At 53.2% G+C, this 21,418-nt stretch overlaps 2 protein-coding genes and 1 long non-coding RNA gene across 8 annotated transcripts; 1 reads left to right on the forward strand and 2 right to left on the reverse strand.

The window, feature by feature from the left end:
• Nucleotides 1–1,172: 1,172 nt before the first annotated feature.
• On the reverse strand, nucleotides 1,173–10,883 carry LOC129195791 (uncharacterized). Of its 3 annotated transcripts, XR_008573966.1 has the most exons (4): nucleotides 10,019–10,883; nucleotides 6,484–9,126; nucleotides 3,220–3,448; nucleotides 1,173–1,583 (listed from the first exon to the last, which is right to left on the reverse strand). It is a non-coding gene; the product is annotated as an uncharacterized LOC129195791 (long non-coding RNA). The 3 variants fall into 3 exon arrangements; XR_008573965.1 differs by lacking the exons at nucleotides 6,484–9,126; nucleotides 10,019–10,883 and adding an exon at nucleotides 3,808–4,838; XR_008573964.1 differs by lacking the exons at nucleotides 6,484–9,126; nucleotides 10,019–10,883 and having other exon boundaries at nucleotides 3,220–5,026.
• Nucleotides 5,153–18,144, forward strand: UBXN11 (UBX domain protein 11). 4 transcript variants are annotated; one of them, XM_054802221.1, is made up of 13 exons: nucleotides 5,153–5,169; nucleotides 6,557–6,649; nucleotides 6,958–7,058; nucleotides 7,843–7,897; nucleotides 8,928–9,004; nucleotides 9,490–9,601; nucleotides 11,002–11,219; nucleotides 11,555–11,632; nucleotides 13,002–13,122; nucleotides 14,271–14,374; nucleotides 14,619–14,686; nucleotides 15,453–15,599; nucleotides 16,448–18,144. In XM_054802221.1, exons 2-13 carry the CDS (start codon nucleotides 6,643–6,645, stop codon nucleotides 16,611–16,613), a joined length of 1,254 nt encoding a protein of 417 aa, XP_054658196.1. In that variant the 5' UTR covers nucleotides 5,153–5,169; nucleotides 6,557–6,642; the 3' UTR covers nucleotides 16,614–18,144. The 4 variants fall into 4 exon arrangements, with proteins under 4 accessions (XP_054658196.1, XP_054658195.1, XP_054658198.1 ...); XM_054802220.1 differs by lacking the exon at nucleotides 5,153–5,169 and adding an exon at nucleotides 5,781–5,809; XM_054802223.1 differs by lacking the exons at nucleotides 5,153–5,169; nucleotides 6,557–6,649; nucleotides 6,958–7,058; nucleotides 7,843–7,897 and adding an exon at nucleotides 8,347–8,479.
• Nucleotides 18,145–18,259: 115 nt separating this feature from the next.
• Nucleotides 18,260–20,369, reverse strand: SH3BGRL3 (SH3 domain binding glutamate rich protein like 3). The gene is made up of 3 exons (XM_054802224.1): nucleotides 20,154–20,369; nucleotides 19,593–19,760; nucleotides 18,260–19,205 (listed from the first exon to the last, which is right to left on the reverse strand). The coding sequence occupies exons 1-3, from the start codon at nucleotides 20,199–20,201 to the stop codon at nucleotides 19,140–19,142; spliced, it is 282 nt and encodes a 93-aa protein (XP_054658199.1). The 5' UTR covers nucleotides 20,202–20,369; the 3' UTR covers nucleotides 18,260–19,139.
• Between the last annotated feature and the right edge of the window lie 1,049 nt (nucleotides 20,370–21,418).

Below are 21,418 nucleotides of genomic sequence, written 5' to 3' on the forward strand. Positions count from 1 at the left end.
AGAGGAGACAGCTGCTGGCAAGGGCCCAGTTTGCTGAGCAGGTTGAGCCCAGTTTGGGGAGAGTCACTGTGTTCGGGCAGCAATCACTTATCAACCCCGCAGCAAAACCAGGCTGTTCTGGTGGCGACAGACAGTGCAGCGTCTCCCCAGGGTTTCCTCGGCAGATTCAGGTGCACCAAGGTCCTTACATCAGGCGTCTCCAGCTGGCCAGCTACTGCCCTGGCTTTCAGCAACAGCCAACATCAAACATCCATCTTTATGCTGAAACGTGCCCCTGTTTGCCGCAAGACCTGTTCAGGCGGGAGGACACGTAACCACAGGAGAGCAGAGTGTGCTGCACGGGGACGCCCAGCTCCGACGTGCTCCTCTGCCAGGCCAGCAGGCAGGCAGACTCTCGCTGGCCAGAGCCCAAACCACTGCCTGCAGGCAGCGGGTGACAGGCAGGGCAACAGGCAGGGCTGCTCGTAGAGGGCAACGCCAGGCCTGCAGAGCCGGCAGGCACACGGATACCGAGTGCCAGAAAAAGCACCACAGCCCTAGCCCCGGCCTCTGAAGAAACGCTGGCGGAGACCAGCAGAGGATGGGGGGGGTGCGGGTGAGGGCCCAGGAGGCGCACAGGGAGGAACACCGCCACCCTGTACGGGCCGGGCTGGGCCTGTGGCACCGCTGAGGCGCCTAGAAGTCAAAAGCTCACGGGCTCAGGCCGGCCGGGCAGACAGGGACGCTGCCGAGGGGGAAATCTCCTCAGCACGACCCCACTCGCGTAGCGGAGACCGCAGCAAACACGAACCAGTTTCCCACGCCAGAATCTGAGAGGAAACGTCTCCTCCCCGCCTTTATATACCCCCCGCCAGGCCGGGATTGGTTAATAGCAGCGCGTATGGCAGCGTAGGATTGGTGGAAAGCACAAACCCCTGCGGTGGGATTGGCTAGGACGCACCGTGGAGCTGAGGAGGGGAGCGCCCGGCCTGCAGGGGGCGCTGCATCCGCGTTGGGACCCGGGATCGGCCCCCGAGGGCCGGTCCCGGGCTTATGCCCGGGGCCGGGCCTCGGGGGCCGGGCCTCGGGGGCCGGTCCCGGGCTACGGGTGGTTCTCGGCCCCGATAAAGCCTCAGGGGGTCCCACACCAGCCCCGTTACCAAACCTACCCCGTCAGAAACAAGCCAGAGGCCTCTAATCCCAGCGCTTTTATTTCTCAGGGGCCCAGAACAGGCCTCACGGCTTTTCTTCGAGCCGAAGGAGGTTCAGGGTTTCATTTTGAGGTGGGAAAGCGAGGAAAACGGCAACACCCGAGCAAAGGGAGGCAGCGATGGGAGCGATGCGGGCTGGTCCTCCACTCTGCAAGGGTCCGAGGAGGTGGTGGTGCAGGGAATGCCATCCTGGAGGTGTCTTCTTGGGGGGGGGTGTGTGGTGGCGCAGGGATGGTCCCCTCCGGGTTAGCGCAGCCACAGGAAGAAAGCCACAGCCAGCCCCAGGGTGAGGGAGAGGAGGGGTGGGCTGCCACAGGGGGAACTCAGGCTTCTCACAAGGGTGGGGTAAGTGGAGTTGGTTGTACTCACACTCTCCTCTGCCTTGCTAAAGAGCTGGAAAAGAAAAAAAAACAAACGAGTCGGGCATAGCTCATCCAGAGCAGATGGCACTGCAGGGTGGAAACCCCCACCACAAGAGCCCTCACCCAGCTGCTCTGGGCCAGAAAGGAGCTGGGGGGGGGGGGGCACGTTGGTGCCCACGCTGTCCCTTCCCAGGGGGAACACGCAGCCTCCTCTCCCCGGGGCAGGTTCTCCTTCACACCACATGCAGAAATCACCATTGGCTGTGGGGTTTTCCCAATGCAGGGAGCAAAGCAAGCTCTCCCTTGCATCATTGCCCTGTTTCTAGCCAGGGACTTCTAGAAACTGGGGGGGGGCGGAAGCAGAAGCCAGGGGGGTGGTCTGCTGCAAGAAAGTGGCTGGGGAGAGGGGCCTTGCAGCAGATGATGTGGGGTGCAGGAGCAGAGCTGGGAAATACCTGTGCTGGAAGCAAGAGGGAGAAGGAGGGAAGGGAGGGGGTCCCCTGTTCCCCTGGCACCACAGGCTGTCGCAAGCAGGGACATTGCAGGCGGTGTGTGAAGCGTAACGCAGCTGGGATGGTGATTTCAGGGCAGTTTCCTTCCGTCTCTAAAGATCGGCACCTTCCAAATTAAGGTGTTTGCGTGAATCCCTCCTGCCCTGGCTGTGCAGGACCATAGTCTCTGGGTTTTTGGTCCTTTCCCGGGATTCCTAGTGTGAGCGGCTGTGCGTTACACAGCGACAAGCTCTGCCCTGAGCTGCTGGAAAAGGGACGCAGTTTCTCTCCATGAACCAGCCCCCACGCTGGTTCACACCACTCCTCGGGTTCCTCTGGAGCCAAAACAGGGCCAGGGATGGGGCCCCAACACCCAGCTCTGCCCCCTCACACACACTCCTGCACTACAAGGGTTGTTGGCTGGTTTGCTCAGCCACAGAGCGGGACTCCCGAAACATAAATACAACCCGTGAAGCTGGCAGCAGGTCACAGCTGCATGGAGTGAAATAAGTACAGACAAATCTCGGCCTGTTACCAACACGCCGTAAAAACAAAAATCATCCCAACAGCTGCTCCAAATAGCATCACCCCCCATGACCCTCCCCAAAAGCGCTGGCACATTGATCCCTCCCACACAACGGTCCCCACCCAGGAGAGAGCCAACATCCACCATAATGGCAATCAAACCAAGCCCCCATGAAGCTTGTGGCAGGAAGGAAAATAACTTCCAGCGGGGAGAGGTGAGAGAAAACCACACAGCTGTGAGTCCACCCAGCGTCCCCACAGCCATGCTGAGCGTCCCCACACCAGGGACGGGATAGGGCTGGTGTCCGCATGCAAAGGAGAGGCTGCAAGATGGGGTAGAGAGCTAAGCGTGAAGATTACAGATATGCACGATGCTCCTAAGTAAAAAAAAAAAAACAAACCCCTAAAAAAAAAAAAAAAGGCAAAGTGTGGAAGTATTTAGACCTTACAGACCACAGTGCAAAGCTCCTGCTAAGACTGCCAGGGTAAAGTCAAATAGAGAGTCAAGTGCTCAGGTTTCCAGCTGAAGTTCAGCAGAAATTTTCCGAGGGGTTGAACCCTACAGCCCCCCAACTGCTGTCACACCCCCAGGACAGATCTGGCTGGACCCCCTGACCTTTGCGGGGCCCAGCACCACAGGGCTTCTCTTACCATGCAGAGGAGAAGGAGGGCGAGCAGGAGGAACAGGTGGGCACGCTGGAGGAGCTGCATGGTCAGGATTCACCTCACTATGAGCCGTGACACTTCCTCATCTGCTCACAGCAACTGCAATCGGAGGCTTCAAGCACAGCAGTGGCTGTCTCACCAATCACACCCTCCTCCGCACCAGCCCCATCAACTTGGGGAAGTCACGCTTGCTGGCAATGCTGTGAGGGAAAAGCTGCAAGACACGGCACATGGGAATCTCCAGATAACCACATAGCCCTTCCGGCCTGACTTCTCCATCGATCTATGTCACTTGGCATGAGAACAGCTCCTGCTCCCCCTGTTCCCTGGCACGGCCAGCCCCGAGCAGGACGTCCTGGCCACCATCTCCAGCAAAGGCAGCGAGCCCCTCGCCCTGCCTCTTCCCACATCACAAAACCCCACCTGCAGCACGAAACCCCCAGGCTGAGCTCTGCCTGTCCTCAGGGGTTCCCTGTGCTGTGCCCCACATTATGGGTTAACACCCTCCCCCCCCCACCCCGGTTCACTGGGAGGATTTGTGAGTCACAGCCAACGTTTCCCCATGTAACAAACCTCCTTCCCTGAAACTCGGGGCAGAAGCTGGGTCTAAGCTGCCCCTCTGAATTTCAGTTACAAGCCTAGGGTAGTCTGAGCTGGGTAATGGATCAGGGAAACAGTTCCTTCCAGCCCCCCGACATCAGTCTCCTCTCAGATCTCTTGAGCTCTCTCACCCTCTCAGCTGCAGCAGCAGGAAACAAAAAAGGATCTGGTTATTTTAAGATGGTTTGAAATACATAAAGCTACTGAAATGCGCCAAGCGCATACACCTGTTGTCTGGTTTTGTGTTGGTGAAGTGCATCACAGCGCGGCGAGTCCGCCGCCAGCCTCCACCCGAAGCCAAAGGCTCCTCTGCGGCAAAGCTTCACCAAATCTAGTTAATTTTTTGCACTTCGTACAAGTATCAAAATGAAAGTCTCTTGGAGACAGCCAACAACTCATAAAAGGTGCCAAAAATCAGTCTGTTCTGCGTGCGGAGCAGCACGGCAGGTGGGACAGGGGACACCACGAAGGCTCTCTGGATGGCAACAAGCGCTGAGTGGAGTTCAGAGCATCAGCAAAGCAAAACGTGTGTGCGGTAGCAGCCGGGTGAGGGAGAGCATTGCTAGAGACAGAGACAAAGGAACCAGGTGAGGAAATCGGGAGCAGCTGTACGGCGTGCAATGCCTCAGGTCAGGCTGTGCCACAGACCACGTCCACGAACCGAAGCTGAGAGTAGCTGAGGAAAGGAAGTGTGGGCTGCAAGTCGTGCTCCCGCACCAGTTCACACCCCAGCACCGGGAAACGTTTGAAGCGCTCCAAAACAAGAAGTCAAAAAAGCGCCATTTCGCAGGCAGGTGTGCAGGGCAGAGCGCAGGCAGGAGCGGTCCGGCCTGGCTGGCAGCCGTGCAGAACAGAGCCTGCCCGTAGCCCGGGCCTCCCTCCTCGGGCAACAAACGGAGGGGGCTTCCCCTGGCGTATCCCTCCTCCAAAGGCGGGTTCGGGGAGCAGCCGGCAGCGGAGGCCGGGCAGGCCCCGCCACGGGCCGGATCACCCACAGCGCAGGCCCGGGTGGTCTCGGGGCAGCCCGCCGAAGGGCCGGGCAGGCCGGCAGGGCCGCGCTGGGGCCCGGTGGCACCAGGGGATGCAGCAGGGGTGACGGCGGGTCCCGCAGGGGTCCTCAGAGGGTCCTCACCGGGCCCCGGGCCCGGCGTCCCCCCGCTGCTCTCCCGCCACAGAGCCCAGGACCCGGTGGGCGTCGGGAGCGGTGCATGCCGGGACGTGTAGTCCTCGGGCTGCCTCGCCCTCCACGTGACCAAGGCTGAGCCAATCGCAGCGGCCCTGCGTCGCCGCGGCAACCGGCTGTAAACAAGATGGCGGTGGCGCGCTGAGCGCGGGGTGAGTGCTGCGCCAGCGGGGAGGGAGCGGGGGGGAACCCCCCGCGTTTTGGGAGCCCCCGCACACCGTGACGGTCCCCCCCCCAACACACGGTGCTCCCCCTCAGCACACTCCAGTGTGCCCCCAGCACTGCCGCCCACGTCGGCCCCCCCAGGGCCCACACGCACAGGCCCCCCCGGGCGGTACCGGTTACCGCCGTTATTTTAACAGCCCCTTTTTGCCAACGATCCTTCAAAAAAGCCGATCGCTACCGGCCTTCTGGGGACCCTCAGGGCCGCACATGACGGTGACAGGCTCAGAAACAACACCAGCTTGAATAAAACTTCCCCAATTCCTTATCTGCTGCCTCCTGGCCGGCATCGGTCCCCAGCGGGTACCAGTCACTGCTCACACAGGTTCTTACCGCGTTTCCATTTCCTCAGCTTCAAGCGGAGAAAAGTTGTTTTCGGCAGCTGCAGCAGCATCACAAGCGTCAGCTCCTTCACCCGCTCCTGCCCTGACACAGCGAGCACCCCTGCACCTCGCTCACCCGGGTTTCACCCCCTCTGCTCTCAGGCAGCTGCCACAGACTGCAGCTCAAGTTGTGGGTGTACGAACACCCAGGACGTATGGACTGGGAAGACGGGCCAATGAGAAAAATGTACAGTTTGGCCTTTTTTTTGGACAGCCTTTTCAATTACATTTAAAAAAAATTGCCCATCAAAGCAAATCCTCCCAAAATTAATGAACCTATGCTTCGTTTTTACATATTATCCCCTCTTATTTTTACTAGAAGGGCAGAGCTGCCCAAGTTCATTACCCACGGGTAAGGCTTTTCTTACCATCCTCCATGTTTTGCAATGATTGTAGTTCGTTCTCTCCTACATGTGTCCAAAGTCAGATAAGTAACAAAAGGTTTCCACGTCCTTAGCAAGCCCTGGAGCACATTAGAGCCTCATCTATTTTTACAGTTCCATTTTAGGTCACATCCTTCCTACTAGATCTTAGAGCAAAAACTCCCTTTCCACTCCCAGTAAAGTTTGCTGCTTCTGTTAATCCCAGATTATTGTGCTTTTTGTTAAAATAGCTCAATATTACCACTTTCTGCCTCACTGTGCAGCGCAGGATGCTCTGTAGGAGTATTATGGTCTTTTTCTGCTTGCCCCATTTTGTGTTTGTTCTTCCCAGCTGTGGAGATTGTACCTTCCCTTGGGTCCTGGCTTATAACGAGCGTCCACATCCGCTCATTAGAGTGCTTATGGGATTGAATGGACTGGGCCGCTCTGCTTTCTCCTGCCCTCTCCTTCCCTCGGCATAACCGCAGTATTTCTTTACCTGCTTTTGGAGAAGTCTTATCCAAAACGCTGACCTGTTTTCTTTCTTTCATGCTCTTCGTGCCTCTTCCCAGAAGATGACAGCCTGTCTCCTAGGACAAAGAATCCAGTGCAAGGCAGTCTCTCCTCCTGCTCAAGGGGGACAACACTGAAAAAGAATATGCAGGGTAAAGTCCCTCAATGATTAGGGGATTCTGGGCCATCACAGTTTCTTGGGCATGGTCTGGTGGACTCAATACCACCAGGGCTAATTCCTGTGGTCCCCCTTTCGCATACACAGCGTGCTGTTGGTGACACAACCATCTCTCCCTACCAGTCAGGAGTCAAGGGATTTCTTTGAGTACCCCCAAAAGTACCCTTGTCCTATCTGCTGCAGCAGAACGGGAATTCTTGTGTGGGGTCCCCTACGGCGCAGATAAGCTTCCAATACCGATCGCCATTTTAGAGAGGTAACACGTCGTATTTGTGCTTTCAGCCGCAGCTCGCACCGACGCAGAGCTCCTGTCCTCCATGATGCAAAAAATCACTCTGTTGGAACAAAAAATAGAGAAACAAGCACAAGAAATCCAACTGAAGGTAAAAATCCTGCCCCTTACCGAACCTGTTCTGGGCCCTGCTTTGATGGTTGATGCCACAGTAGCATTACACCTGCTCAGACCTAGTTTGGGCTGAAACAAGTTAATCCATAGCCTGCTCCATTAATTACACAAACAAGCCTTTGCAAAGCAACAGAGCAATTATTAGTCCTTGGGGCAGGTGAGAGGACAGTCCGTGCCGTGACTTCTCAATATAATGACTCTCAGCACCCTGTCCCTAATGTTATTAGTTCTCTGGCTTCAGACTTTTTTTTTTTTCTTCCTTCCTTTCACTTTTTGAAACAATAGCTGCTCATACAGCAGATTCATCCTAGAGCAGACCTCTCTGCATTACTGCAGCTTTAGCATAAATACCCCCCCCCCTTTTTTTTTTTTTAAGAGGAGACTGCAGAGATGCTGGTTTCATTTTTAGATCAACCACTTACTGCAGGTCAGAGCATGAGCTGTGCCTGAGCAGGAAGCACAGGGGCAGGAGTCTGTGCATTTGCCTACAGCTCTTGTGCAGATAAAGGAGAGGGAGATAGGTCAGCGTGTCTCTCACCTATTCTTGGAGCAGTGTATTTATATTCCACCCCTCATTTGAGTCTAATTAAGGTGTTTGTGAGGTGATACAGCCTTTCTGACCCTTATTTTTTTTGTCTCCGAGTGGGGTGAGGGTGCTTGCACCACTGACTCACCCAGCCAGGACTAATTATGCCAACTGTACCTCAAGGTCCTGAAGGCCAAGGAACTAAACAAGGTCATTATTTGTTCTGGTCCTGAAGGATAGGAAGATTGCTGAGCTTGAAGAAAAGATGAGGACTCTTCAGAAAGGAGAAGGTAAAAATTATTCTACCCTTAGCACTTTGCTCCTACCTGTGGGAGAGTTACAGAGCTCCTGGTACGGCAACAGAGCAGGCGTGGAGACCTCCTCTCTGAGCCATCCAGGTCTTAAAAGCCCAAGAGCCTCTTTGGGGAGTGGTATCAGTTACACCACACGTGGTACCCTTTGCCAAAGCAGATCTGCACTTTATACTCATATCTGTTACTCTGCTTTTCTGATGCAGTGCAAAACATTATTTCCTGACCTATCTTTTATGGGTTAATAAGTTTCCATGAGCATAGACCAGCCACACAGATAACTGAGGATGATCAGAAAAAAAGAATGGTAAATACTGCAGAGTTCAAACAGACTGGAAAAAACCAGAGCTACTCACAGCTAAGTGAAACCAAGAATCTACTTGGAGTCTCGAACAGTATTACAGATCCAGGCTGACTTGTCCTGTAAGGCAGCCTAACTCTAAATCGAACCCAGCTTTGAAGATCTGTCCCCCCATTCAGTTCCTTGGGATCCAGCAGCTCTCTGGCTGAGCCCAGACACGTTTCACGATGGCTAAACTACCTTGTTGGCACAAAGCTGCGGTAAGTTCACCATTTCCTGAGCAGAGAACAAGAATCTGCCTGTAAAACCACAAACACATTTTGTACCTCATTTTCATTCTTCTAGCCATTCAGCTTAGGTTTCTGGATCCAGCTTTAGTGGACATCCACTCTTTTTTATAATAGGTCCCTTAAGACTGAGTAAGCCAAGCAATTGTCATTGTATAACTGTGAGCAGCACCGCTCGCATCAGCTTCCTGCAGCGTAAAACTTCACCAGTTTCATTCACACCCATCTTTTAGTCTGGCAGCATCTTCTTCACACTGCTGCAGGTTGACTTGTCGGGGACCAGCATGCAGAGCTCATGTTCAGCTCCCATGTCATATGGGCTCAAGTTCACTTACGGTACAGGCAGGTACTGCTGGGGCATCTGTGCTGCGTGACACGGGTTATCTATAGCCCTTCTTTAAGGCTGTACCTTCCTTTTCAGATGATCCTGACTCATCCATAGCAGAGGAACTGGAAATTAGGTGCCTTCAGCTGCAGACCCAGGTCTGGGAGATGGAGGTGAGACACCCGCTTCACTTGCCCTAAGCCATCTGCACCTTTGGTTTGAGATCGTTGCCATTCCAGGCTGCTTGGTCTTTTCCAAGCTTCCACTTTGATCATCGCAATTCTTCACCTCACCCCTCAGAAATGAAAGCACAAGTTGGATGTGAGCTACAGAGCAGTAGGAGGTTTTTTAATACACAAACATTTGTGCCTCCTACAAGCCTCTTCATTTTGATTTCTAGGACTGTAGAAATATTCTTTGCAGCTACTACAGTCTTGGGAGATTACTGTGTCACTACAGATATTTTCATTGTCCCTTTTGCCTACTACTAGTAGAACTGCTACTACTTCCTTGCCAGTGAGTTTGCCTGCCTGCCAGGGCCAAAGAGCCCTAAGACAAACCTTCTCTATTTTCTCTGCTTCTGCTTCTCACGGTCAGAGCTGACCACTCTCAGGCTTCCATTTCTAGTTTTCTGAAGCTCTGTACTTTCCTCTTACAGCGGTTTCTAAATGACTATGGTCTGATTTGGGTTGGAGAGAGACATGAACAGCTGGAAGATTTAGAATCACTCGAGGATGAAGAGCTGCCAACAAGGAGCTTCTGGAAGCCAGGTAAAGCACCAGCACTCTTTGCTGAAGCAGCTATCCTAGCTCCTGCTGCACACTTAGAGAAGGTATGATACAGCCCTGAGGAGATAAGCATCAAAGACTCAGAATTTAAGTCTTCAGAATTTGTGATCCTGTGCTGAGGATCTTCCCATCAGTCCGTCTCGGAGAGAGGGAGCAGTTTAACAGGAGCTAAGCCAGGCAGAACATTGGTATTTTATACACCTATATTTTGTAAGCCCCATCTAGGGGAAGAGGAGAGAACCCAGTGGCTCAGCTATTTGGAAGGATCCCCTCGCAGCAGCTGCTTCTTGAAGAATTCATATACCCTGAACGTCTCAAGCTTGATTAATCAATATTGACGTAAAATGGGTGGAAACCGGAATCAGATGTTTTGTGTACCTAGTAGCTGTAGTAACTTACCCATGTTGTCTGACTCCATCAGAGAGTACTGTTTGCCTTTCCTCCCAACCGCCACGTGAGTGGTGCAATTGAGACCTGATTGTGCTGTATGGGGTCCAAGCACATTTGGCAATGGCTGCTTAGGAAGTGGTAACAGAGAAAAAAAGAATAATACTTGGGCTGTACAGCCAATGCTGCTTCCTCACCACCATGCAAATATTAGCTAACTAATCCTTCCCTCCCTTAGATGCAGGAGGGGAAAAGACAGGGGAAGCAGTAGAAATAATTGTCATTGTTTTCAGCTCACCCATTTTAAGGGATATTTCTCCCTCCCTCCTTTATCACATCGTAAAAAAAGCAGAACAGAAAATACCAAAGGCTTTACCTCTGCCTACATCTCTTCTTTCATTTCCTCTTCTGATTTTATTCTTCTATCCTATCACAACGCTTACTGCTTCACCTTACCACCCTCCTCAAGCACCCAGATAAACATCCTCAGCAGTGTCCCAGCAAGAGAGAGCAATCTGCAGGCAGCTGGCTGTGTTTACACCGGCATTCCTTCAGCAAGTCTGCCCTGATCCACTTATCCAACCTAGTTAATCCAACTAGTTAAGTTCCTCGCTCTGTGCATTTTACAGCACCACATGAAGGGACAACACTTGTGAAATTACAACCAAAGACAAGGAGCTGAGCGTGGTCTCAGAAGAGCTGGCTGCATCTGTAGCCGGCTCTGGAGTTATATTAGCTTGTAGCAAGAGGGTTGTTTCCCTGCTGCCCTGCCCTTGTTGTTTTGCACATACGCATGTAAACCTGGCAGCGCTGCATCACAGCAGCGGTGTTGCACCACCCTTTGCAAAAGCGCAAAAAGTGAAGCGTGCACAGGCAGCCCCTAAAAAAAAAATATTAGGACTCAAATGCATCTCAAACGCACCTCAAACTTACACAGAGGTGAAAGCTGTTAGCTGCATCCTCTTCCCCCTGTAATGCTGATCTCTCTGCCACAGGTGATGCAGTTGTTTTCAAACACCGGATTGATTTTGATTTAATCTTGGAAAACGTGAAGGATTTGAATGTGCTGGCTGGAGAAGGCATTTCTCAAGTCAAGCACACGCCTGGGGGTGCTCGGCTGAGACAGCCAGAACCCCTCCCTCTTACGCTGTACCAAAATGGGATCGTCATGTTCAACGGACCCTTTCGGCCCTATGAGGACCCATCCGCACAGGTATGGAAAGGTCTGGAGAGGAATTAGACCTAGAGCCATCCTGCAATCGTTCGCTGAGCCTCAGGAAAGGAAATGCACAGGTATAAGGCTTGGGAGCTCAGCTCAGTCCTAAAAGTGAGCAGCTACTGAGACCCCCAGCTTCTCACCTGCATTCCCATGGTGCCTTTGAAGACTAGTCTGTCTTTGCACGGTAATTTTTAGAGATAGAGATTCTGGGTCTTTTTTGCAGACTTTTCTGTGCAGCAATACCACCACAAATAGGAGCAGACCAGAAGGACTAGATCAGTCATGAGATAAAGTCTGAGGTATGACCATGAGCTCTCGTTTTGTTTCAGCAATGCCTGCAGGATATTATGGATGGCTATTTCCCTTCGGAGTTGCAGACGCGCTACCCAGATGGCATCCCTTTGCAGGTAAGCAGTGCAAAAAAACCTATTCATCAGATTTTTGGGAGAAATTGCTCTCTTGCTTCCCAAAAAAATTGTTCGGGTTTCTTTCACCAATCTGCTGGATGCTCCCCACAGCAAGTTATGTTTGAGGTTTCCGAACACAGCTTAATTCTGTGTGTTTGTGTCTTGGGGAAAGGGTGGCTGGGAGCACACCTGCAAGAGCCGTTACAGGAAGTGGGCGAGTGTTTGAGCATTAGGACTGAATGGTTTCTCTGCCTTGGTAAATCTTGGCTTGGAACAAAACTTCGAAGAGCATAGCAGGCTTTGTAGAAGAAAAGTAGTCCATGCAGCATTCGAAAAGCTGTGTAACAAAAAGGAGAAAAAAGTTCTCAAATAGATCCCCTAGAAAAGCTTTTAAAACCAGATTGAACAAGTATCTCTCAAGGCAGATGTTGGGAGAGTTTGTTTTGCTGCAATTTAAGTGGATTTTGCTGCCTGAGGTTCTTTTGGGCCCCACTTTTTGATTTCTCAGAAGTGGCAAAAAGCCAAGGCCACATTTTTCAGGCAGACGGCCTCAGAGGACTCTAATCTAGGTCTTCAAACGCATCTGAAACGTAAGCAGGAGCAGAGGGGTACACCTACCCACTGCCACGAAGAAAGCAGGGCACAACCGCACGGGCGAGTATGAGGTCAGGACAGCCAGGGTGAGCTGGTAGGTGTGGTAGTTAGATGGAAGGAGAAGGATTGTGCAAGGCTCGTGGGGCTGTGGTTCCCTATAATCCATGCATAGCTGGCCACGTCTGAAAGCTACAGGACAGTCCAGTAATCTGGGGTACAGAGTGTGAGAGAAACATAAGTAGAACCCAGAGAGGAAGACAGCTTTCCCCACTGCTGGGGGCCTCAGGGTAGCACATCCCTTTCCTTGGTTTGTCAGAGCCATCCGACAGTCCCCACTGCAGCTTCGTACTGCCGAATCCCTCTCCACACCCCCAACCTGCTGCTTTCACATCACTTTCCACTTGGAGACCATTTTCAAATGTGGAAGCAGACACAGAGGAGAGGTCAGGTCCCAGCACATTTCTTACAACTCGTGGAAAAGAGCAGCTGCCCTGTGCCTGTTGAGATGGATGAATGACCATCCTGCGGTCTGCGTGGGCCATCCCGGGGACTCGAGGCATCCGCCAGGATTTGCTTTGTTAGAGAATCTACAGGACCTGAAAATTTAATTGAGCTTGGACAGCTGGAGCAGCTTCCAAGGAAGCAGCTGTCTTGGTTTCATTTGGGGTTTACAGCTCTTGGTTGTCATTGCTGTAGTTTATTGTGCTCTGATGCAATGAGAACAAGCTTGTGCAACAATCAGATTTGCTTATGGCAGTTGGCCTTCGTTCAACAGGTCACTGACAGAAGGGATGTGGTATTTCAGGAGAGAGACCTTCCAGGGAGGTTTCCTGGCCAGGGCCAAGTTGTTGGTTATTCAAAATCAAGTGAGGTGCAGGAAACCACCAAAATCCCAGGTAAATTCTTAAACCTGCCTCAAAAATGCAGCTAACACCCAAAGAGGAGAATCAAAACCTTACCGGGACAGCCCAGCTGGTAGGAGGGGAACGTGTAGGGTCTCAGCGAGGAATGCAACACTTCTGGGTCAGAGCCCTGTGCTTGTAGCCCCAGTGTTGCTTCAGGAGCTGGGAGCCAGGCAGCACACGTGGTGTCCACTCATTGTTAAATCCTCCTAAAGAACGAGACATGACAAGTAAGAAAACACCAGAAGATCAGCAGGTTTCCAAAAACATATCTGAAAGGCCAGCTCCTTCTAGCTTCACCTTTATCAGCATCAAAGGATGCTGAGGCAACCCTGCAGATCTGCAGACGTGGGTAGCTTGCAAACAACCTTCGGTTCTCCTACAAGCTCATTCCATAAACGCAGACATCTTCAAGCCAGACCAATCTTAATTGTACCAAATATGGGACAATTCCTCCTCAGACTTTCATAAGAGAATATGGAACATAAGGTCAGGCCACAGCTTCCTCATTTTGCTTCTGGACTCTGTCTGTGTAAGCGATACCTGTCAGGGTTGGAAAGTCAAATGCAGTCAGTCATATAGACAGAAAATAGTGGGTTTGTGGATGCATAACTAAATAACCCAAACAGAAGCATTGCCCATCAGCAACGTCTTCCTGTTTGTGTAGAAGTGTACTACTTGTTCATTCATCTCAAGGTCATTCACAAACAGAAGGTGTGCTAAATGTTTCCTTTATCCACGTAGTAAAAAAAAAAATTAAATAGATATATAATTGCCCACAGAAAAAGGAATAGACACCTACAAATACACTCTCAAAAGATGAAAAGTTTTCCAAGTCTGTATTTGTCATAGTTTCAGTTTTTCCTGTTCACAACAGGGCTAACCAGGTTTCTACCTGTTGTGTGCTGAACAGGATGCACAATTGCTCGCTGTTGACATTGACAATCAAACATTTAATGGGCCAGAAAGTGGGACAAGCTTCACCAGGAGAGACCGAGTGCCAGTCTCAGCCTGGCTAGGGGAGGTTAGAGCTCTCCCTGTCGGCTACTGCACTCTCTCCTTTCACCAAATCAGCCTGTTCTGGGGGCAAATTGTTTGCCTAAAAGGTCACACACGGACACATCTCCCCTCTGCTCTCGCAGGTCCCAGAGTCTCCTCGGAGCAGTTTCTCAACAAGCTTTCCAAGCCTTTCAAACACGGAAGAGAAGCGATCGGTGTTGGAGGCTCAGCCAGAGCAGCGCAGCAGGTATGAGCATCCCCCCCCCCCAACACCCACAGGATGAGGCCAGCAGCAATTCCCTGGGCTCAGGGCCCTGCACAGCACCAGCACTCTTTCCTTGGGCCTCTCTCAGCTCTGTATAACCTCCTCCTCCCAGAGAGGCTCCACCGGGGCACACGTGGCACTTTGGCACCTGCTCCAGGGCTCTCCTGGCACTGGTTGCTCTCTGTGCGGAGCAGGCAGTGGTGACGTTCACCTGGTTTGGTTTCAGGGCTCTGATGGGGTGCGGAGCAGCAGAGAGATCCTGGTGGAGACACCCAGGCTGTCTGCCCCGGAGAGGTACAGCCATAGCCCCACCATCCCTGCCCTGTCAGGCTCTCATCTTCCTCCTGCTTCAGCACTGAGGGTTTATTTCAGGGGGTTCCAGTTGAGGAAGTGAATGGACTTGCCCCTTTTATCTCACACCCTAGAAATAATTAAAAATTCCTTTTGGGAAGACCACTGAATTGTTTGTGGTGAACACGCCATCTTTTACATCTCTGACAAAAGCTTCTGTTGTTCAAAGTATTACTTATTGCTGTGAAGTACTTTTCCCGACAGGAAGCCAAGGCCTAAGAGTTTGAAACCATCTAAAAAGCTGTTTGTGGTCATGTTAAATGGGAGAATTCCTCAGGAAACTGATGCCCAAGTGGGAGGTCACACTAACAACACTTTTCCACTCATAGTCTTCTGGAAAGACAAGACCCAAATAGCTAATAAAAAAAACAACCCCAAAACAAACCCAACCACCAAGCAGATTATTTTTAATCAAAAAAGTAGGGCGAAATACTTACCAGACAGCCCTGATCTAAAATGAAAAAGCTAAAAAAGGTCAGCAACCCTCTTTCCAAGGCACCTTTAAGCAGTGAAAGCAAAGCAGCAGTTTGGTCCCTGGGTCAGTCTGCTCGCCTGCGGTCAGACGGGGCCTCGTTCATCTTCAAGGACATTCCCAACTGTGAAACCCCTCTCCCCCATTTGGATCACCCTGGCAGCCCAGAGGCTCTGCCCATTGAGTGGAGCTCAGGGAGCCCTCACTCCTCAGCCGACGAGCTTTTCTGACCTCCAGGGTGAAGACAGCTGAAGAGACTGAAGCTTCTGCCCCTGATGTCTGCACTCTCCGCATCAAATCTGAAAGCGGGGAGCAGACATACATCGTAAAGATGCTGTTCATAGAGACCATAGGGGACCTGCGCCAACACCTCGCCCACGCCAGGTACGCCTAGGAGTTCCTCCCCTCGTCACTCCCCTCCCAGCTCTGTCAAGCCCCAGGGAAGGTTTCTCAGCTGCTGCTCAAGGCCTCAGAGCTGTGATCAGCCTGAGTGGAGCGGGGCTGGGGGTTACAGTCCCAGGAGCTGCCAGGCACTCGCTGCTGCTTTGGCCCCACCACCAGAAATGCTCTCCAGGCAGCACTGCCAGGGTCACGCTTAGCTCAGAGCATTTAATACCCACCTTTGCCAAAAAGCTGACACAGCAGCAGAAATAAGTTGCTTTTGTCCTCTCAAAATCGCCATCTGACCCAGGCCCAGCACTGCCTTGGCCTCCTTCTGGCTGCTCAGCAGCACTCGCCTGACTATTGCTGCTGTTCCCAAGGCGCTGGTGCAGCCTGGAAGCTGAGCTGCAGCCTTCTGCTTGGCTGATGGATCCGCTGCTGGACAGACACCCCCCTTTGCTCAGCCAGCTTTGTATCCCAACGCATTTAATGCTGCCCAAAGGCTCACACATCCCTTTGGGGATGGTTCCAGGTGGCTGAGGGGACCCCTTTGCTGTCCCCTCTTCCCACTCCCACTGCGGGCCATCGCTCTGGCTTCTGAGCCCACAATGAGCTCACCGCTGTTGGGATGCAAGAGCCTCCTTCCCCGCTGCAGCTGTGCAGCCTGGAATGGTTGCGCTGTGCCTGACTGTTTGCAGTTTGGGCGGGAAGCCCTTTTTTTCTGCTCAGCCTGCGCTTGTGAAACAGTTTCTCCCTCTGCTCTTACATAACTGCAGCTGGATCAGCCAGAGCATCTCAGCAAAACCTTGGGGGATCCTGCGTGTAGGAAATATTGCGCTGTTCTTTCCTAGGGGTGGAGACTCCAACTCGTATGAGATCATCAGTACCTTTCCCCAGAGGGTTTACACGGACAACTCCAGGAGCCTGCAGGAATGCGGCCTGATCCCCACAGCCTCTTTGCTGCTGCGGAGAAGAGAGCCCTCCCAACAAGAGGGGACAGGGCTGCAACCAGCTTAACAGCTCCTGCAAAAGCCGCTCGCCCCAAACTCTGCAAGAGGAAGGAGCTGCCTTGCACTGTTAGCTGTGTTATAACCTCCCCTGGCTGGGAAAACAGCAGAGGGGTGTCTTTGCAGATTTAATTTCATTGCGCCATTACCAGGGATGGAGAGAAAAGCTCAGAGGCAGCAGTTTGGTGTCTCTCTTTGGCAGAGGGTGCCAGGCCCAGTCCTGCTGCCCTGCAGGTGGATGCTTTTCCCCAAGACAAGTGGGCTCCTAACACAGGGGTGTTTCTGCCAGCTCAAACCCAAGACCTGTTTTCTCATCTCTGCTGAAGATTACGCAGGCTGATCCCTGCCCAGGGAAGGCCACCAGCTTTACACTGGTACGGGGCAGTTGCTTAGCTGGGCTCAGGGATTCTCTACAGCAGCAGGACAGACAAACAGCTAGGGTGAATTTGCTTTCCACACACAGCTGCTCCCCAGAGATTTCAAGTGCACTTACACCATCAGAGAAACGGGCTCAGTTATATGGTCCCTGGTGAAGCTAAACCAAAGGGCCTTGAGCCATTGCAATGCTGGGCCTGAGCCAGACTCATTTCAGCCAGGAGATCCTGCTACTGAGTTTCCTGTACGTGAACAACTCCTTCTCTTGGACAGCCCCCAGCTCCAGCGGGGCCCAGGCTCACCGCCACGCTGAGCCTGTCTGCAACGCCCTGAGCTGCCTCCCTCCCTCCACAGCCAGGAGCTGGATGCTGCAACAGGACACCATGTCATTGGAGAAGAGCATAATCCCTCTGCTGCTTCTCTGCTGAACGCCGAGTAAAGCATCTTCCTCCCCCTCCTGTGGGCCAGGGTTGTGCTTTGCAGGCCCCTTTCCCCAGCACATTCTTCCCATTTCAGCTGTGACAAGCTCCCACTTGACTCCCAGCTGATGACACTCCCACTTGTGCGAGGCAGCACCTTCTGGCAGGTTCCCTTTTAGCTGAGGCCCTGCACATCCTGCCACCCAGTCCTCATTAAAGGCTCCCAATAAAAGCATTTAAGTTGCATTTTCCACTCCCATTGAGATTTCAAAGGCACAGTTGCTATGGAAGGGGGCAGGATGGCCAGAGCACTTCCCAGACCCCTCCAACCAGAGCCAGATCCTGCGCAACTCAAATACAGGAAGTGCCATTTGTGCAAACCAGCTTTTTCCACAGGCTCCCCGTGACCAGTGACTCAATCTCCATTTCCTCTTCTTTCCACCTATAGCAGATATAGGTGTGTACAGGGGACCCTCCTATAGGGCAGCCCCTTCCACTGCCCCTCTATATCCTGGTCTATAACCCACCAGCAGCTCATCTTTGTGCCAGGGGTTTGTTTTTGGCTCCCATGTCTGGCTGAAGCTGTCCCTTCCCCAGGCTGCTGTTCTTACCACACAGAGGAGAGGAATGCTGGAGAGAGGTACCTGTCACTACCGCACTGTAGGATATTCAGACAAGTCCTGTGAGCCTCTGATTAGCGGCAGCAATTTAAGGTGTTAAGATCTTTGTGTCAGGCTGCAGCAGCAAGTACAACTGACTCAGCTTCTCTGAGCTGGAAATGACTCAGAATCGTTACGTAGGGTGATGCTTAACCTGTAGTCAAAATAAAACCAAATTTAAAAGAAACCCACAAGTACTGATGTGAAAGGTACAGTAACATTTAATAGCATCTCAGAAGACAACACTGGTTATAAACTTGCTTTTTTGGCAGGAAAACAAAATGCACTTGGTCCGGGTTGCAAAAAAGCCAACTCAAAGAGGAAAGACAAGACAGCCGGAGCATGAGCTGTTCTGGAGCAGCCCTGAGCCGTTAACGCTCGTGAGGGAGCCCTGGCACCGCATCACGGCAGAGAGCGGACAGAGCAGTGTGGGGCCCACCTCTAGGCCCATCCATCCACCCAGGCAGCCTCCCGAGTGACACCAGCCTTTACCCCCAGCCTTCTCTGCGTTGGGTGGTCAGACCCCAGCTTTGTGCAGTATTTTTGCATTAAATTAAAACAAACAAAAATCAACTTAGTTGCCATAATCTCTGCAGTTGAGATGAAAAAAAAAAAAGCAACAAAACCCCCAAAAAACGATAAAGGAAGTGAGGCAGCAGGATTTACAATTTTAACAGCAACTGGGGGAAGTGAGAAGTAACATGCAACCCTAAGCCCTTCCCTCCTAAAGCAGAAACTCTCCCTGCAGAGGAGAGGGCTGACAGACAGCTGCACTTCACACTCCCAGAGGCTTTGCTGTTTACAGAGGCACTGGAAGCTGCGGTGTGAGCCAGGCCCAGCTTTGTTCAAAGGCCATGCGCAGCGAGCATCAGACTTTCTTTGGATCCCTCTGAGATGATTATCAGGGTTAGGCAGGAGGGAATCGTAGGCAGCTGCAATGAGTAGTTTTGGTCATGGGTTTCCCTGTGCTGGGATACAGGTCACGGTGCCAGGACAGCACGGACAACCTGGAAGTGAAGGTGGTCAGAGATGAGGGTGCTCAGGAATGCAGGCAGAGTCCAGGACAGGAGGGGAGCTCGGGGCTCAGGCCAGCTTCAGGAACTCCTGCAGGGTGTTTTGCTCCACTGCTTCCACAAAGAGCTCGTAATCCTACAGGGAAAAGCAACACTTTCGCTCACAAGGCCAGAGTGAGCTGTATACTCCCGCAGGTCGGGCAGCGCAGGGTCCCCTGAGCACGCAGCACCAACTAGTTCACAACAGGGGTGACAGTCACACGGAAGGATGACAGGGCAAAGCAGGGACAGCCCTGCTCAGCGCAGCCCTGCTGCCCACAGTCCCCCTGCCTGGGTCCCATTTTTCCCAAGCCACCATGCTCCAAATGCCCATTAACCCTCGCAGCACCTTGTCCACGCACCTCACAAGAAATGCCTTTTGAAAGGTGTCTTGACACCATTTGTAGCAAACCAAGGGGATGGGATTATTGCCCACCACCCAGTCTCCATAGTGCTTATCCCCTGCACAGAGCACAAGCCTTACCCCACAGTAGTGGTCTCCGTTGACGATCTGGGGTGGGATGGCTTTGGGGTTGCCTGCCTTTGCCCTCATCTCCTCCCGGAGAGCGTTGTCCTGGGAGATATCCACCAGCTCGTACTTGATGTTTTTCCCATCGAGAATTCTGGTTACTTCGCTCTGTTGGGATTTAATCTGGAACCCGGGCAGGAAAGGTAGGTTATGGGGAGGTGGAGAGGAGCTCGAAGGGTGGACACGCACCCCAGCATGCCAGCCGTGCTCAGCACAGCACTCACAGAGCAACTGCTCCTTGCGGGCCACGCTCCAGACTCCACCTGGCTACGGGGCTTGGCCCTGCATGGGGATGGGGGGACACTCGGCACGGGATGGATTCGGGGGAAGAAGGGGACAGTGCAGCGTGAGCAAGGGAGGGGACACCTGCGATGGGGCGGGGGGAGGAGGGGGGGGGGGGGGGAAGGTGTGTATCTTCACAGCTCCCCGGGGAAGAGACGCCCACCCCAGGGAAGAGGGGGCCCCCGGGGCGCCCAGCCCTGCCCCGCCGGAGCCCCGAGCCCCGCCGCCGCTCACCTCCCGGGAGCCGGTCACCGAGGTGCTGTAGACCTTGAGGGTGCTCATGCTGCGATCGCGGCCGCTCCCTGCTCTCAGCCCGGCGGAGAGAGGCTCAGAGGGAGGGAGCGGACGGCCCCGCCGCCGCCCGGCATGTGACTGCGGGGACCAATGGGGCCGGCGGGCCCGGGCATGCGGCGTCGGCGGGGCCCGGCAGCGGCCCTGCCCCGGGCAGCCACCGCCCCCAGCGGGCAGCGGGGCCCCAGCGACCCCCTCCGCACGGGACTGCTGCGCACCGGTGGAGCAGAGCAGCTTTATTTTATACTCAAAATACTCAGTACAAACAAAATGGGCGAGACCAAGGCTGGTATAAAATACACTGCGGCCAACGCGATGGGGGGGGGACGGACGGACACACAGGGACGGGACACGGGACAGGACACGCAGGGAACCGGGCTGCACAAGGGGAAGGGCGAGAACATGGGACAGGGTGGGAGCGTGGTCCAGCCGCCCCTGCCTGGGGTGCTCTGTAAAGAAAGGCCCAAGATTTGCCCCGCATGGAGAGGGGCAGGCACAGTTATGGCAGATGGGATCACCACCTTAGCCAGACAGGTCCGGTTTGGCAGGAGGATGGCATGGGGGTATTTCTCTTCCCCACCTGGACAGCCCAGCTGCTGGGACAGGGCCAGGCATAAGGCTCCAAGCATCGGCCGAGATGGGCTTACAGCCGCCATCCCATTTGCGCGGCTAGCTCTGCAGGGGCAGAGGGCAAACGTGTCCCCGCACAACACCAGGGAACCAGATCTCCTGTTGCACCCCAGGAGGATGTAAGGAAAGGGGATGGGTGCTAAACAGCACCCTGCTAACCTGCAGGAGAGAGCAACTTGCACAGCTGGTGCTGCTCTGCACCCCAATGCCTAGAGAGCTCCCAGCAGCCAGGACAAATGACTTCAAGAAATAGCCTTGGCCCACATTTAGCTCACTCAGTACATGGCATCAGCAGCCTGGGAACAGAAACAGCCAGAAATGTAATACACCAGATGTGGAAAGAACAGGGCAGACGGCTGGCTGCCCAGCAGACACTGCTGTGCTCTCTCCCCAGACCATGCAGGGGGTAGCTCAGGACAGCAAACTAACCAATTTGTTGCCACCATCACCTATGGTGGCCAAACACTAAAAACAAAACAGATTTGGTCTTTAAAATTTAACACAAAGGAATAACAAAAGCATTTCTCCCAAACCTAGCGCTCGCAGCCCCAACATGAACCAAGAGCAACCAAACAGAA

Source organism: Grus americana, chromosome 23 (genome assembly GCF_028858705.1).
Source record: "Grus americana isolate bGruAme1 chromosome 23, bGruAme1.mat, whole genome shotgun sequence".
NCBI classification, from domain to species: domain Eukaryota; kingdom Metazoa; phylum Chordata; class Aves; order Gruiformes; family Gruidae; genus Grus; species Grus americana.